Raw genomic sequence first — 17786 nt, forward strand, 5'->3', positions numbered from 1 at the left:
GGGATCTTTTCCAGGTTTCAAAAATGCCAAAACTGTAGAATGGTGCCAAGAGGATGGATAAATGTTTTCCAGGAAGATCCGGTTAAAAAAGATTAGAAGCAGTTGTAAGTTTTTCTCATCGAGATGCTGCAGCATGACATAATATATGCTATCTGGCCCAGAGGCACTGTTTCTTGTTGTTCTGATGGCCTGTAAAAGTTCACAATATTGCAGAGGCTGATTATATGGAAGTGACAGTGAGGTTTGAAAGTTGATAGGTCTCTGTTCGGTGGCGGTCTTTATTTTCTGAAATTTTGGAGTGTAGTTTGATGCAGCCGATATTTGAGCAAAGGTTTTGCCCAAGGCATTGGCTATATCTAGAGGCGCAGAGAGTTCTTGCCCATTGCAGGAGAGAATTGGGGAAGGAACAGCTGGAAACTTCCCAGAAAGTTGCCTAATTTTTTTCCATATTAGTCTGGAGTCAGTGTTTCTATTGATAGTTAATGCGAACCTAGTCCAAGAATCTTTCTTGGCCTGCTTTTGAATGTAATGCACCTTTGCCCTTAGTTTCTTGTAGCTAATTAGATTAGCTGTGGTTGGAGATCGACAGAATAAATTAAATGCTTTATTTTTTAACTTCTTTGCTTTTGTGCACTCTTCGTTCCACCAGTAGTTGAAATGCCGTCGGGACGGGGGATTTGATAATGGAGTTGAGTACTTAGTTGCAACTAAAAGGCGGGATGTAATATAATCAGTGACTTCATCTATGGGCTGTAGTTGAATAGTTTTTTGTCAAGAGTGATTGCTGATTGAAATTTCGCCCAATTGGCTTTAGAGAATTTCCATTTCCTGCAGGGCTGTTGTAATGGTGGTTGTGTAGTGAACAGATTACAAACAATTGGAAAATGATCACCGCCCATGGGATCATCCAGAGTGGACCATTGCATAGCTGAAAACAGTATCGGGGAGCAAATCGATAGGTCAATGGCAGAAGTCTATCCATTAGGTAACTTTATATGGGTGTGCGAGCCACTGTTAAGAAGTGTGAGGTTTTCTTTTTCAAGTAAAGTTTCAATCAGTCGGCCGCGTCTGTCTAATTTAGATGAACCCCATAAAGGGTGGTGGCCATTGAAATCCCCTAGCAGGCAGATAGGGGAGGGTAGCTGTAATAAAAGTTCTTTAAGATCATTATAAGAGTAAGCATGATTTGGTGGGAGATAAACTGAGAGTAGAGTTAATGCAGTCTGAGTAATCAGACGCACAGCGACAGCTTCGATTTTGGTTTGGAGAGTGATTTGCCTAGCTGGAATCCTTGTACTAATTAAAATAGCTACACCACCACGAGCAGAATCGGATGTATTCCGATCTCATCTATAGACAGAGTAGTTTTTTATGGAAATGGAAATTCGAGCAGTTAAATAGGTTTCTTGCAGGCAGAAACCAACTGGAGAGTAGCGATTAATTAAGTAACGAATGTCGTCAATGTTTCCACGAAAGCCTCTGCAATTCCATTGCAAGATGTTAGACATTATTTGAATTTAGAAGAAGCTGTACCTGATGTGGCTGTCTTATGGCGTTCTGGCTTTGGTTTGTCTCTTTTTGGAAAGGAAGAGCGACCAGTGTCCATCTCTTCTTCTGCAAATATTTCCAGAATTGGATCTTCCTGTTTGGATGGGTACTCTGCCTCCATCGATGTGTCCCGAATAATCTTTTTTGAAGTCGAACTATCGTTATTTTTAGTAGTGGCATTCACTGGCGGAGATTGAGATTTTGCTGGTATTGTGAGAGGCATATTATTTGCTTGGTCTGAGTGCTTAACGGCACTGGACTCTTGCTGAGAGAGGACAGCCCGAGCCCAGTCAGAGATGGAAGTGTTTGAAGGAACAGTAACATCGGTTTGTGTGGCAATGGTTTGATATTTTTTTGCAATATTGGCATAGGTACGGTTAGGTATACTGGGTGCAATTAATTTTCTTGCCTCCTGATAACTAACTCTGTTTTCAACTTTATATTTCACAATTTTTTTCTCTGTTTTCCACCTCTCACATGTCTTAGAGTAGGCCGGATGGTTGCCTTTGCAGTTGGGACAGATCATTTCTTTCACCGAACAATCACTTTGAATGTGATCAGAGGATCCACAGTTGGGACAAACTGGGTTGCTTCTGCATGTCGTTTGAGAGTGGCCATACTTTTGGCATTTATAATATCTCAACGGATTGGGTATGAAAGGACGAGTGCGACAAAGTAGATATCCAGCTTTTACTGATGAGGGTAGGCTTGGACTGTTAAAGGTGAGAATGATATTTCTGGTAGGTGTGAGAATATTGTCTTTTTTTATCATAATTCTTTTTACAGCAATTACATTTTGTTCCTGAAGCTCTTTAATTTCTTTGTCCATCACATTCATCAGGTCCCAACTAGATATTACACCCTTTGCCTTTGATGTATTTAGGGTTGCATGTGGAGTTACTGTCACTGGAAGAGCAGCAAAAGTTGTCTTTTTTAGTAATTTTTCAGAGTGTCTGCCATTTATAGTTTCAATAAGTAAGTCCCCTGATTGCAGTCTCTTAACCGTCTTGGGAGACCCTGCAATACTTTCCAGGTGTTTTTGGATTAGAAAAGGGGATAGCTTACTGAGAGGCTGTTCAGATAGTGAGTGCATAATTAAGAATGCAGGTAAGTCTGTCGCCGAGGGATTGGTTTTCAACCTCTTTGCTTGCAACGAATCATGGTCATTTTCTGTGTTTGGCCGACAGCTCAACGGCTCTAACGTTGGAAACATACTTTGTTCCACGTTGGCTCCTCTTAGCCCCTGGCAGATGGACTTTTCTGCCAAGGTTACCGGCCCCGCCACGGGGAGGCAGGAGCAGTGCCTGGTGTGACCAAGCGAAAAGTAGTAAGTGGTTAGTAGTAAACTAGAGGAAATAAAGAAAGGTGCCTTTCCTTTCTTGCTCTGTACAAGTGTTTTTGTTACAAGAGCTGTTTTTAAATGAATAAATTTATTAACGTCAAGAACGTAAAATAACTGTAAATCACTTTTTGGAAATTGCAGTAATAGCACAGAGAAATCGCTCAGTCACATTTGCTTGGCACCCGGGGCCAGTGTGTTTAGGGTCTAACGGCGCCAGGGACTTCCCACATCTCTGCGTAGTATACATTGTGGTGTGATACAGAACACTGTAGAGGCCAGAGGTTTAAAAGTGTATGGATATTATGAAGTGTAATGTTTTGTACTGTTGTTCATCTGGTCTTTTAGCCGTTGGGTCCCAAATGGGACCCACCGTTGCCCACATTATACCTTGTGGAGGCAGACCAGCATTTTGGAGATTTACTATTTATTCTGGCAGGTCCTGACACCTAATTTCCTGCGATTTCAGTGGCTAGGACCTATAAAAAAAAGGGGGGGGGAGAAATGCTATAAATTGGGTCAGGCCAAAAGAGATATAAGTTATGCAAGGTAAAGTTAAAAAATTTTTGAGTGTGGGGCTTGTGTAGTTTTGACAAGGGTCAAACGCTAGTTGTGAGATAGCTAGAGAGGGAAGGGAGACCGAAGACTGGAGGGGAAAGAGACAGAAATATGGGGTCAATAGTGAAGAAAACCGCAAAAGTCAGTGTGGCAGGCCCATGCCTGCCCCACCGACTTTTGGAAAGTGAACCGGGTGAGGGTACCTGGTTCAGATCACCAAATGACATTTCGGCAACAAACTGCACAATGTCTTTGTCGGGTCTTCCTATACCATTCCTGGGACATGTTGTCCCATCCGTGTGAATGGTCAAGTTCAGATAATGGCTCCAGTTTAAGCCAGTGGTCAGATCCAAGTTAATGATTTGTTGTTCTTCAGATTGTAGCGGTTAGGTTTTTTTTTTTTTGGTTGAGGCATCTAAGGATCTTTATTCTGGATGATGAGTGGTTCGTTTGTAGGAAAATTCGCGCTAAGGTTGTGGGTATGTCCTTCTAGTAAAAAGATCCTGCGTAAACTGCGTTAAGGCTTTATAATTGTCCCTGCTCACCAAGAGATATTGTTCTTGATTTATTGGCGAGAAACGTATTCTGATTATTAAGGGGCAACGGAGGTCTTCGTATAGTTGGCAGTGGTAAGTGTATTTTTAGGGTCAAGTGGCACCAGGGGTTACCCCCATCTCCGCTTTGTTTACGTTGTGGTGTGTTACAGTAAGCTGTAAATGCCAGAGATTTAAAAGTGTGTGGGTCTTGGATCGCTTAGCCGCTGGACCACTGTTGGGGACCAACGTTGCCCCACTTATGCCTCGTGGAGGCAGACCTGGAACCCAGTAGCATGTATATACTCTGGCAGGTCCTGCCACCTAATTTCCTCAGTGTCTAGGACCAAAAGAAAAAAAAAAAAAAAAAAAAAAAAAAGTCCGCTAGGTTGGAGGCCAAAAGTCAATGGGCAAGGTTCAATTTGCATGGTTAAATTTTTACGTGTAGGGTGTACGCTATTGTATAGGCAGAGTGGGGGGAGGAAAGTCAGAAGAATGGATGCGATAAAGAAAAGATGCTCCCAGTTAGTGACAGTGGGGTAGGCCCATGCTCCACCAGAAAGAAAAGAGGATGGCAAGGAGCCTTGATGCCTATGCACTATTTGGCGATCAGTATCTTGCTCCCTTGCTGGGTACCTTTATTCCCCTTCTCTGGCAGGGGGAGGAGCCAGGATACTGATCGCCAAATAGTGCATAGGCATCAAGGCCGCAGTTGGTCGAATCCGATGCGCTGGCCAGACAATGTCTTATCCAGAAGGTCAGTCTAATCCGTTTCCACAGGTCAGTCCCAGAAAGTGGTCACTATGATGGATCTCAGCAGGCTGCTATCTGAGTCAGAGTCTGTTGTAGGAGTCCAGTAGTTGGGTCAAGTTCAGTAAAGTTTACCTCTTTAGTTCAGGGTCCATTCCGAGTTGTAGTCTTGTCAAGGGATTGTCTTTTTTTTTCGAGAGTATCCCATCCAGGTTGTTGACTAGGTTAAGTTTGGTTTTCTTTGACGGTTTTGGGGCTTGAAGTCAAATCCTGGTTGTAGGCATTGTCCAGATCTGAAATCATTCTTTGAAGAAAGTCCCATTCTGGTTAATGGCGATTTTCTGTTAGAGGAACAGTGGCATGGAGAGTGCAACTGGTTCCAATCACTTGCTAGTTTGTCAGCATGTTGTCCAAAATTTTGTTAATGGCTCCCACGTAGTTGTAAGTAGTCCTTGTGAGGTTCTGGTAGTTGTGAGAACTTCCCCTCTAGGGAGTTTGTTGGTGGTTACCTTGTATACCACCAACAAAATGAGAACCCCCCCCCAGGGGTTCTCATTTCCCATTGTTGTTACCAGGTGCTCCCAGGCACTCTTTTTGCTCTTGCGAATTTTATCTGTGTATTGGTTCCTGACTTCCCTATACCTTTGTCTCAAGACTTCAACCTCATTCTCCGGCCAGGTCCTGCGTGCCCGCTGGAAATCCTTTCTTCGTTTTGTAACTTCCTTTTGGAGTGTCTGGATCTCATGATTCCACCAGGACACCGTGCTGGGGATGGGATTTTTCTTCCTAATTGTCATCTGAGCTACACTGGTAAAGAGTTCTGTAACTGCTCTGGAGGTGATCTGGGTCTGATTCAGTCTCCTGTTCCTGTGGGTCACCAGATGTAGCTACTTCCAATTTTTGTGCAAAAAGATCCCAGTTTGCTTTAGCAATTGGGAATCTATATTGCAACTATCCGATGATCGGTACTGTTGTTAGTGTTCTTGTAATCCTGTAGGTAATTACCCTGTGGTCACAGGTAGACCATGCATTTTCCACCTTCCAGCCAAGGCAGTGTGCAGCCATGTTTGTTGTGGCAAGGGAAATGTAGATAGTTACCTCCCAGAGCGTGTTACAGAACGTCGGGAGGTAGTGCAGTTTGTTTAACATGGTGAATCTCGATCTGGCTAGGAAGTCTTCCAGTTGCCCATTATGAACCCCCCCCTTCTGTCCTGCATTGGAGGGGACCTTCATGGGTGAATGACAGTTGATATCCACTCCCACTAGGATTTTTTGGTTTGGGAGTGCATCCAGCACGTGTTGAAGGTAGAGTTAATTGCATATGTTATTTCCTGGCCTGGTCTGCAGTACAGGGAAATCACAAAGGAGCCAATAGGAGATATTACGTGGGCACAAGCCACCCAGGGAATACAGAGTTGAGTCACTTTAGTAGCCGTTAGATAAGGATTTCGGATGAGTATTGCTGTCCGATGGGTATCTTCATCTGCTTGTAGGCCAGTGGGTATCTCCTAACAATCTTCGCATGTGCATATGGTTCTTGTAGGAGGAGGGATGTCGGCCCCTGCTCTGCATTATGTTGAAAGATTTTAATCTCAGTGGTGTTGTACTTTTTAGTTTGTGTTGCCATAATCTGTCCTTTCTTGGTATATTCTTTTTGCCCTTAGGTACGAGGGGGCATTTTGAGTCTGATTGGGTGATTGCTTTCCATTCTTGCTGACGTACAGTTTGCACAGACGGGTTCTTTATTTTTATTTGGGCAGTCTTTGTACTCGTGCCCTCCCTCAGAGCAGTGGCTGCAGGTTGCTGCCTGCTGTGCACAGGTATGAGTGGTGTGGCCAAATCTACAACACCTAAAACATGACCACGTATTCTCTGAATCGATGGCAGGTCCACTCAAAGTAGAGTCTCAATTGAGTCTTCACACTTTCCAGGCAGCCGGAGTGAATTCCACCACCCAGTTGGAGGTATTTGCTTTCCTAGACTGAGGTAGAGTTTCCTGAGATTCTTTTTGATTTGGTAGAGTTTCTCTGAGATTCTTTTGGTAGATCTTCTCTGTCAACTCCTACGGATTTGTATCCTTGTTCAGATTGAAGATAGCTGTTGACCCTCTTCTCCTGGATGGCTCAGCAGTTAGGCCTAAGGTCATGAATTTCGGGTTTTTCATTATTCCTTGTAATTCCTCGTGTTTCAGTTCCAATGGTGATTGCTGCGCTTCGAATTTTCTGTATGGATTTAATTATTTTCGTTCTAAACTCATCTCTCATAGTGGCCATGACCTTATTCTTGATTTCTTTGCCAGTTGCTGCTTCCCCTTCCTTGGGTCTAAGAATGATCAGGTTTGGCGGTTTGAAGTGTTTTCTTCTTTGCTTGTGCTGGAATTTGTGCAGCAGGTGTCCTCGTTAGTTTGTTTGTTTGTTTGTTATTTGGTTTTTAGGAGCATTAGCAACTAAGGCCATATTGCTCCGGGATATGCGGTGGTCATTCCCTGACCTTTTCGCATCCTCCGTATTTGGTGGTGACGGGCTCGAACCCCGGTCTAATCAAGAAGTGTGTGCTACGCACTGCTGCTTCTTCCCACCTGGCTACGGAGGTGCCGCAGGTGTCCTCAGTGCAGCAGAGTAAGAGAGAGAGTGCTGTGACATTTGTTTCTCTCTCTTCCAAGTAGGCTTCTAATTTAGACATTGCTTTTTCCCTTGCTGGTGCTCAGCCATTAATATGGCTTTGAGTTTAGACCATATGGGCACAATGTCCCCTCTTACTGATGTGGCGATTCTATTGTTATTATCCTTCATGATGTCTTCTAGTTTGGTGCGCAGTACCAATGCCTGATTTACAATATTCCCTTCTACAAGTGAAGGATCCTTCTGCCATGACCTTATTCATGAAGGCTGACTGCCACAGTGTGGGGGGGAACCCCTGCCTTGCTGGGTGAAATAGCATCTGTTTGCTTACGAGGGCCTTCCTGCGAGTCGTTAGGCTCAGTCTGGCTTCTCGTTTAGATCTGGGGACAACCATCCTCATATTTTTTTTTTCGGGGGCTGGAGTTGACCTCTGGTCCTCTTGGTCTTGTATTATGGTGATGTCAGCATTTTCTGGGGACTGAGACAAGTTACTCTGCTGTTGTGCAGTTTTTCTTATTGGTGTGCATTTCACTCAGAGTTGCATCACCGAGATTATTCGGATGATTGGACATTTTGCTATTTCCCTTTTTAAGTCTGTTCAGAATATTACTGTGTGGTGAAAACTGCAGGTCTGTAGGTCAATTTGGTGCAGAACAGTCTGCTGGCGAAAATTTGGGCTGACTGCCACGGGGGGAGGGGGGGGGACTCTCAAGTGCAATATGCCCCTAGACAGATGGGGAAACTTTCCTCAAAGGTTTTCAAGGTCTGGGAACAAGATAGTGGTATTTACTTTCCAAATGTGTAGTAGCAAAGTTGGCTCAACCCCATGGAAAGTCTATGAAGGAGGTGAAGGGGGGGGGGGGAACACCAAAAGCATGATTTAGACAGAGCTCACAAATGTGTGGCTGCACACTCAGTATCCCATTAATGGAAGACTTCAGACATACCAAAATTAAGTCTATCAGGAAAACACGTAATATTGGCGTTATCACTGAAACAAAGGAGAAGATTGACAAAATAATCCAAAATCCAAAAACCCCAACTCTGGGGCTCCTAGCTGAACCTCCCCAGGAAAAAAAGGGCTGTGTATCTTGGTATATGACACTGGAAATGACATCTCCCTTGAGGAGCTTTGGGATAAAATATACCGTAAAAATCTCCAGAGAGAACTCCCAGACGATGAACCAGACAGACACATTACTCTGAAGTGCAAAGCAAAAGCCAGAGTCGGCAGTGCCATTAACTGGGTCTTTGAGCTGTCTATGACTGCATGGAAAATAATATGCCAACAATCCAGAATCTACATAAACTGGGGCAGCCACTGTTATAAAGAACATGTGGTGATAACCAAATGCTACAGGTGTTGTCACTTTAGCCACACAACACACACCTGTAAACAAACCCAACCAACTTGTGGCCAATGTGCCAATACAGGGCACGATTTTAATTCCTGCCCAACTAAAGTAGTCTCCAAAATATGCAAACTGCAAAGCTCTGAAGCTGCCCTCAGATCACTCCACCCGGGACAACAAATGCCTGGCCTACCTCAAAGCCAAAAGCGCCCAACAACAACAAAAAAAAACTATGGGGAGTAACTAGAAACAATTCAACACAACAATAGTAAAGTTTGTGCAACATATTGCACAAAGAGCCAAAGCTGTTGCAGCACAACTAGTCAAGAAAGCAAATGAAGAGAATCTTGATCTACTCCTTTTACAAGAACCATACACCCACAACAGAGAAGTCAGGGGATACCTAATTTTAACTAGACCTAACCATCTCCATACCTTCTCCAGCATCATGTAGGAGTTAACCATTGAGTCACCCTTGCCAGCCACTCCATCTCTGGACACCTCTCTTCTTGGATAGTTCAAGACCACTGGACTACTTCAGATCATAGGGTGCTGACCTTCCAGCTTCACTGCTACCTAGTTACTCAACCAATCGCAAGGCACATGCCCCATAGATATGCCCTCCAAAAGGCTGACTGGAATCTCTTCAAAGAGGTAATGATCAGATCAGCTGACAACTTCAACTCCAACGGCCTTAGCCCAGATGAACACCAGCAACAGATAGTGAAAATTATAACGGAATCTGCAAATGCAGCCATTGAAAAGAAAAAGCCTGCTTATAAAGCTGTCCCCTGGTGGTCGTCTGAACTGCAAGCACTAAGGCACCAATTTAATACCAGCTACAAACGTTTTCAGCATGCTCGAAGATCCTGGCCTCAGGCTGAAGTTGATGTCCTGAGACAGCGCTACAGTGAGGTCAGGAATGAGTACACAGCCAAAATCAAGCTCCGCAAAAGGCACTCCTGGGAGACTCTTGTCTCCAGGAAGGAAACACTGACCTTTGGGGAGTGGTGTACAAAGTCACCACCAACAAAGTCCCCAGGGTAGAAGTGGTCTCGGCCACTAAACTACCACAAGGATTGTAAACAAGAACATGGAAAGAGTCGAACAATAATATCCTGGACACTCTTTCTTCCACCAGTTGACCCCCACACTCCGGAACAGCTAAAACTCTGTGAGGAGAATGAAACTTACCAAACGTCAACTATAGAAGATCCATTTACCCCGCAACACAACAGCATTCAAAATGCGAAACAAGAAAACACCGCGTGAAGATCAAACCGAACCCAAAATAGTAAAAAAATCTGTTGAAATCATACCACATAAAATCCCTGATGTCTTCAATCACTGCCTCTCAGGGGCACCTTCTCCTCTGATTAGAAAACTGCCAACGTCCGACACATACCAAAAAATATGACCAAACCTCAAGCCCTCCCAGGGTCCTACTGGCCCATTGCCCTGCTGTCAATGCTGAGTAAACTACTTGAGTGACTTCTTCACCACAAAATAGAAACATCACCGAACCAATATGGATTCCGGAAAGGGCGCTCCACTGTGGATGCACTCGAAAATATCACTGAAATCAAACGGGTCACAGTAGACCTTAGAAAATGCGGATACCCTCAAGGATCATGTGCAGATATAGCAAAGGAATAGTGTCCAACTATAGGGAACCGTTTAGCCCTGTGGCTACCGCATACATTCCTTACTATCCGGGCCTTACTGAGCGGTTAACCAGAATTTTACGGGGTTTCAAAACGTGGTGTGTGCAGCTTCCCAGGCGGAGGTTGCGCATAGTTGTGTCCCAGCTAAAAGATCGAATCGCAAAGGACTTTAGTAGTGGAGTTGTTTACAGGATAAAATGCCCAAATTGTGGGGAATGTTATGCGGGCGAAACAAATCGGCGGTTAAAGGATCGTCTGGGGGGAGCATTTAAATGCTATAAGAACCGCTGATTATAATAAGTCTGCTGTGTCCGAGCATTATTGGGAGAGGCAGCATCAAATCTCCACAGAGTATGCGGTTATTGTAGATCGAGCGCATGGATTCTGGGACTGTAAATGGCTTGAGAGCCTGCGAATCTGTTCATCCGATAACAATACCATGAATAGGGACATGGGTATGCATTTGCATCCCCTATTTGAAACTATTGTCCTAAGTACGGATGAACGGTTTTGCTTTTCGCGCTCCCGAGCTATTTCCGTTTCCAGTTCTGACCATGCGCCGATGGAACCACGTGGAGAAATACCGTGAGTTTGTTATACATAAGGAAGTGTTGCCAGAAGATTCATTACTGTTGAGGAAGGAAGCTGATGCTTCCGAAAGCTACAGGTTTAATCGCTTTTAATCCAGTTTATTTTAGGTAATTTTATTAAAAAGATTTTATTACAGTTTTAATTCTTATATCATAGCAGTTTTATTTTATTTTATTTTATACATTAAATTTTATTGTAAATATGTTATTTTAATTCATAAATTCTAGTCACAGTAAAGAGCTATTTCAATTAATGGTTGGTGTATGAGCTTATTTATCGTCAAGATATGAATTTACCCAACCTCAGAGGCCTTTTCCAGGATACGTATATGCATCCACAACATGGTCCCCAAAAACGATGTTGGCAGTAAATAAAAGAATACTGGACACGATACAATGGACAATTTTGTTAACAACAACACGTGCCTGTGGCACAGTTAGCACTCATGCGCTCCAGGTAATTGCTGGGGACGTTTCCCTGGATCTGGAGGCCGCCAGAACTGGGCCATTACACCTGCTATCTAAAGGCATGGCCACTACACATCAACTATACAACTCATCCAACAAGTAAGCATAAAACTGAGAAAGCACGACTGCAGACCCACCTCTTGCAAATATGGCAGAGATGGACTGAAACCACAAAAGGGGAAATCGCCCGTAAATACCTACCCAACCTGGAGAAAATCTATCCCAAACAGCCAGCCTGGTTCTTCCCGGGACTGCACATAACTTTATTAACCGGTCACGGACCACAAAATGAGAAACTATTTAGATTTGGCTTCATGGAGGACCCCAACTGCACATGCGGGGAGGTCGAAAGTTGGAATCACCTAGTATATGACTGTCCACATTATGAGGACCGCAGAGGTATCCTCATCACAAGGGTTAGATACCTTCCAAAAGGAATGGAGCACTACTTCTTGGACACCGAAGAGGAGTACAGAGCGCATTACCTCTTCGCCAGAAGAAAGACGCTCAATGCTATTTACCGGAATTGACTTTTAACCACAAAATGGAGAAACCCATGAATATACGGACGGGGCTCGCCCCATTAATGTTAAGCCATGCTGTGAATCCCGGAGAAGACAGCACAGCCCGGCTGCCTGATGCTATATGGTGATGAAGAGGGCGCCCTAGCCCTCTTCACTTTAAACCCCTATCCTTGACAGGGGAGGAGGGGACAGTCTCTTCTGTCTCCTCCTTTCCTCGCCCCCCCCCCACTTTTCCTTCTTGGTGGTGCATTGGTATGCCCCACTGAAACTTGTGGGGTTGTCTCCTCTATTGACCCCACCTCTGTCTTTCTCCTCGTCTTCAGTCTCCTCCCCACTATCTGTACGTAAGCGTATGCCCTACACGTCAAAATTTTAACTTTTCCAAATTACTGCTGGCCCAAAATTCGGACTAAGACCTAGGGATATCTCCTCATGCGTCCTATCGTCCTCAAATGTATATATGTATGAATATACATGGATTTATTTTTTTTTTAATTTTTATTATTATTATTTTTTTTTAGGTCCTAGACACTGAAACCTCAGGAAACTAGGTGGCAGGACCTGCCAGAGTAAATATTTAAGCCTACTGGGTACCTAGTCTGCCTCCACAGGGTGAGGTGTGGGTAACGTTAGGCCCAAGTGGCCAAATAACCAGAGGAACAACACTGTACGTTACATTATCCATATACTTTTAAATCTCTGGCCTTCCCAGTGAACTGGTACACCAATAATAAAAGCAATGCAGAGATGGGGGGGAACCCCCTGGTGCCATTTGACACAAAATACACCTTATATTAACATCAGGGTGAGGCAGGTGCTGAGTACCTTGATCAGTGTAGTCATGTGAATAGTGAGCTCCATGGAAAAAAAGTTATTTCTATTGTGAAAAACATCGAATTTCTGATCGCAAATGGCGTTGGAAGAAAGAGGAAATTGGACTGGATGTACAGGTGACCTTTTGTGACTTTTCGTCAACTATTTTTACAGAGATATGAACGTTTTTAAAAAAATTTCCTATGTAAACCAGCACGGCAATATGCTTAGAATAATCATTTTGATTAAAGTGGTCCAAGCTTTGGGAAGCCCTAAGAAGGTACACAACTAAAAAAATTTAAGAAAGCTGTAATCATCAAGGAAAATTACTTTGTTGTTAGAATTAGACTGCAGAAACTTGCAGTTCAAAGAAAGGAAATCAGTAAGTTCTGTATGATTTGTAGTGTTTGCAGAATGACAGAGGCAGTAAATGATTTGATAGAATAGAGTGAAGTGGTGTTAAACCACTATAGGAAATCAGAAAGAGGATTCCAGATTATGAAATATCCACAAGGAATATCAGAGCAGATATAAGCATAAGTATCAATTTAATTTGGAGTGAAACATACCAGAGAGTAAAAATAATTAGGGAATGTGATATGAGTGGAGGTTAAGGCAAACAATAACTGAGATTATGTCAGAAAACAGTGGAAATGGATGTTATTAAGATTCTGAGTCTACTTTAGAAATGAATGGGGAAGTTTAGATTTTTTGTTGTTAAATTTGCTCTATTAATTTGATTATTCATAATACAATGGAATAGATGAAGTAAATGATGCTGGGGGATGCATGAGGTGATGACAATTTTGGATGTCATACATGTAACAACAGTATGACCAGCTCCTTAACATAACTTAACTTGGACAGTGACCCCCACATACACACTACACTGACTCCCTCTAGTCACTAGCTGGCAGAGCAGTGAGATTATAACATTAACTCAGGGGTGTTCAAATTTCTTTAGATAGGGCCTAAAACTCATAAAATGTTGAAAGTTGCAAGCTGGATATGTTTATATCTACAATTCAATTTTTTTAGGTATATTAGCACATATATGGTAACCTGCTTAAAGAGGTGATGTTCATTAACAAGATGCCCATGTCAGTGAAAGCACAATACTTTAAACAAGTAACTGTGTGCATTACAGGAGGAAGATAAAAGAAAAATATTAATTACCTGTTGCATGCTTTTGCCTTAGTTTGTTCAAAATATTTGTTGCATCAAATCCAGCATTATCACAGAGTTGCCTAGGAACAACTTCTAATGCTTTGGCCATAGCACCAACCAAAAGCTGTTCTTTACCTGCAACAGTTCTGGAGTAATCCCTTAAATATTTTGATAGTTCCATTTCAATTGCTCCACCACCTATGGGAAGTAAGAGAAAAGCTTACTGTTTAGTAAGAATTGTTATTTTTGGGAATTGTTGTTTTTTTAAAAATGTTTTACTTTATTTATATTTTAAATAATTATAAAATTTATTTTCATAATGGTCTATTACTAAAATATAAGGATAGAAGAAACTTGAGCTTGATAAAAGGTAACAGAGTGCATTCCTGCTGAACTGGTGTAAAGGGAACTGAGCAGTCAGAAATGTAAAATTATATACAAAAAAGAACATGATGCAATAGCAGAAAGGGGTTTTTATTTTATCTGAGTGCCACCACAACCACCACCACTGGGTGGTGGCACTCAATCCATCAACACTGGGTGGTGATGGTGGCGCACAAAATGCAGGGGAAAAAAAAACCCCGTGATGAAAGTTGGGCATCTGACACATGCCCAACTTTCTTTTCAATTTTTGGGAAATGTTTGGTTTTTTTTTTTAAATTCTGCTTAAACAGTACCAATATTTCACCTTTTCTTAATGGATTGCAGTACTTATTATGTACTTCTTGCATTTTAATGTAAAAAAATTTAAGTTTTAAAATATGGTATGTGTTTCATTACACCTATTTAAAAAAAAAAAAAGGCCCCTAGAAATAGCAACGTTGACCTCTTATATTGTTACATACACAGTGGATTCTGGTGGTTAATTGGGACACATCAGGACTGGTGCACTTTGGCCCGATTAAGCGGCTGCCCCAATTATGCGAAGTTTTACACAAATAGTTACAAAGATACAGCCACTCCCTGGCTTACGTAAGGGTTGCATTCCGTGGAACTCTATGTAATTCGAATTTTACGGAATTTCCCTAAATGCTTATGCAGCACTTGCAACTATGGGTGCATTTCTAAATTAATTCGTGCTTCATCTTCATTTCTAAATCAATTTTGTTTTGTTTCCTAGCACTGCCAGCACTTGCACCTTCTGTTGGTCCCTTTCCCTTCAGCATTGTAATAAGTAAATAGGAATGAAGATTTTAGTGAAGGGGAACTCATTTCATCATAATACCGTAACGTAAAACCCACAGAATTCCAGTTATCAGTATTATCACAAATGCAATAAGATCGAGTTTACTACCCGTTTATAATAGATTGCATAACAGAAAAGCCCAATATAATGGAAAGCGCAAATTGTTTTTATTATGGTACTCCAGAAATGTGTTTTAGAAAAATATCAAAAAGGCATTCAAAATTGATTCTTATAACAGAACATGTGATAATGATGAAAGTGTAGTGCAATTTCCATTATAAAAATGACCTTTTAGAGAGCTTAGTTATATAGCGAAAATGTCAACTTCTGAGGTCCTGGAATGAATTACCAAAAAAAAAATAATAATAATAAATAAATAAAATAATAATGTGTTTGTTGGGTTCATATTACAATAGTTTCACAATACCTGCATTTATTCCTACGGGATACAAAATACACTTCCCTGATTTTTTTAAGTTTGCACCGACTGTCAAAAACTCACATAAAGTAGAATTTCCTAAGTTGAGTATTACGTAAGCCGGGAGTGCCTGTATATATTTAAAAAAGACAAACTACCATTTCATGGAGCAACAGATTATTTATTCAAATAAATTTAATAATAAGTTAGAGCCAAATATTTAATTTTTAAATATTCTTCATGCATTTTCGCCAATATCAACACCATTAATGACTTGTCCAAGGATACGTATGTTATCCTTGATTCTGTCTAATCCTATTAAAGCAAAATACATAACAAATTAGAGAAAAATATTTAAAATTTTAATTTATATAACAAACATGCACATATTTGTCCTTCAGTTCCTAACTGTCATTGAGGTGCCTCCGTAGCCAAGTGGGCAGGAGCAGCAGTGCGTAGCACACGCTTCTTGATCTGGGGTTCGAGCCTGTGACCACCAAATACGGAGGATGCAGAAAGGTCAGAGAATGACCACCGCATATCACTGGAGCAATATGGCCTTAGTTGCTAATGCTCCTAAAAACCAAATAACAACAACAACAACTGTCATTGACGGAGGAATTTATCTAGTGTACCCTGCTGTGTTCTTTTGACTGACAATGAGTGAACAAAATCAGCACAGATAACTAGTGCAGATAATGGACTGTCTTCGTTGCCTTCCTGTGTGAAGTATCGTCGTAGTCCAACGAATTTCTTGGTATCCTGTATAGATGTGTCACCTTCGTCACTTTCCTCACCTTCTGATTCCTCGTTTTGGCATTTTGATAGAATGCTTTCAACAATTGTATTCTCACAATCTTCATTTCTTTTGTAACATTCAATATTATTGTCGATACCTTAATTCTTCATAGTTACTAACTTTTTGCAGTTCTGAAATGGCTTCATATTCACTTTGTTTCTGGCATCTCCAAGCCTGAGAGCTTAAAACCGCAGTGAAAAAAAAAACAATTATGAATTGTCTTACTGCATATTTCATGTCAACTATCGTCAATGAACTGTACTGCCTGGAGAAGGTTAACCTTTAACTCACTTCCTTGGCTGTGGAAAATGATGTCAGTAAATTTTCTTCAATCGCTTCTAGGATGTGGTTCACTAACTTTCCGCAGTACATCTTCAAATTTTTTTATGATTCCCATATCCATTGCCTGCACCAAATATTTTATGTTGGCAAGCAGAAATTCCAGCTGGATGTTTTTCAACCCTCCTGACCACTTGGGGCATGCTGCACAATTGTCAAGAATCAGAAGAACTTTTCTTGATTTATTTTTCAATTCTACATCTCACCTTGTCAACCATTCCTTAAAAATTTTGGAAGCCATCCATGCATTCTTATTAGTATAGTACTCAACATGTAAACTGTCCATTCTTAGTCCATTAAAGTATCGAGGCTTAGCACTTTTCCCAATAACCAACAGCTATGCGATCAATTTTTTATTTTTACCCGGCCCGACCTGAGCCCAAATTTGTTTTTCAAATTCAATTCCCCCTAGAATTGATTTTTATCCCACCCCAATTGGCACTTTTTATATAAATAAAATTGCTAGCATTGCTTTTAAGCTTCATAATAATAATAATAATAATAATAATAATAAAAAAACTCTCAGATTCAATATTAACAATTGTACAACAATATTAATTATCCAAAATAATTATCAATATTAATTATATAAAATATTTAATACATTTTCAATTTACCATATTTAATATAATTTCAAATTGAATATCGATATCCACCTCTACTTAAACAAAAAAAATTAGAACTGACTGTACGAATGATGTGTAAGCATATCCCCTTATCTCTATTTCTAAATTATTAGTCAATATTGGATATAGAAAGCAGTTAGAAAGTGTTACAAGTGAATCTTTTAGACTTGAAAGTAGGTCTACCGAAAATCTTGGATGGAGTAGAGCTAGGGAATAACGGTATCACACACAACCAAAATATCTAGGATAGTTTGGTAAATTTTATCAGGACATGACAATTAGAGTTCATTTAACTTCAGTTTTCATGTTCCCAGAGAAATATAGTCTCAAAGTATCCAATAAACTGTGAACAGCAGAAAAGAAATTTAATTGTTTGCAAACTTGATTATAAAATCAATAATATTTTGTAAATCCAATTTATGTTACACATGTGAAATCAATCTTCTTCAGTGTGCTGTCTCTTTGCAGAGGTTGGCTGTCATCTTTTCAAT

The 17786-nt window shown here is 41.2% G+C and overlaps 1 protein-coding gene across 1 annotated transcript in view; it reads right to left on the reverse strand.

Moving 5' to 3' along the window:
- Positions 1 to 17786, reverse strand: part of CCT7 (chaperonin containing TCP1 subunit 7) — a 298828-nt gene that overhangs the window by 22745 nt on the left and 258297 nt on the right. The window contains exon 11 of the mRNA XM_090377862.1: positions 13937 to 14125. Within this exon, the coding sequence (XP_090233988.1) occupies positions 13937 to 14125 (189 nt within the window). The remainder of the gene's footprint in view (positions 1 to 13936; positions 14126 to 17786) is intronic.

The sequence above is a fragment of the Mastigoproctus giganteus genome, chromosome 7, assembly GCF_048544385.1.
Source record: "Mastigoproctus giganteus isolate SK-2022 chromosome 7, ASM4854438v1, whole genome shotgun sequence".
In the NCBI taxonomy this organism is placed as follows: domain Eukaryota; kingdom Metazoa; phylum Arthropoda; class Arachnida; order Uropygi; family Thelyphonidae; genus Mastigoproctus; species Mastigoproctus giganteus.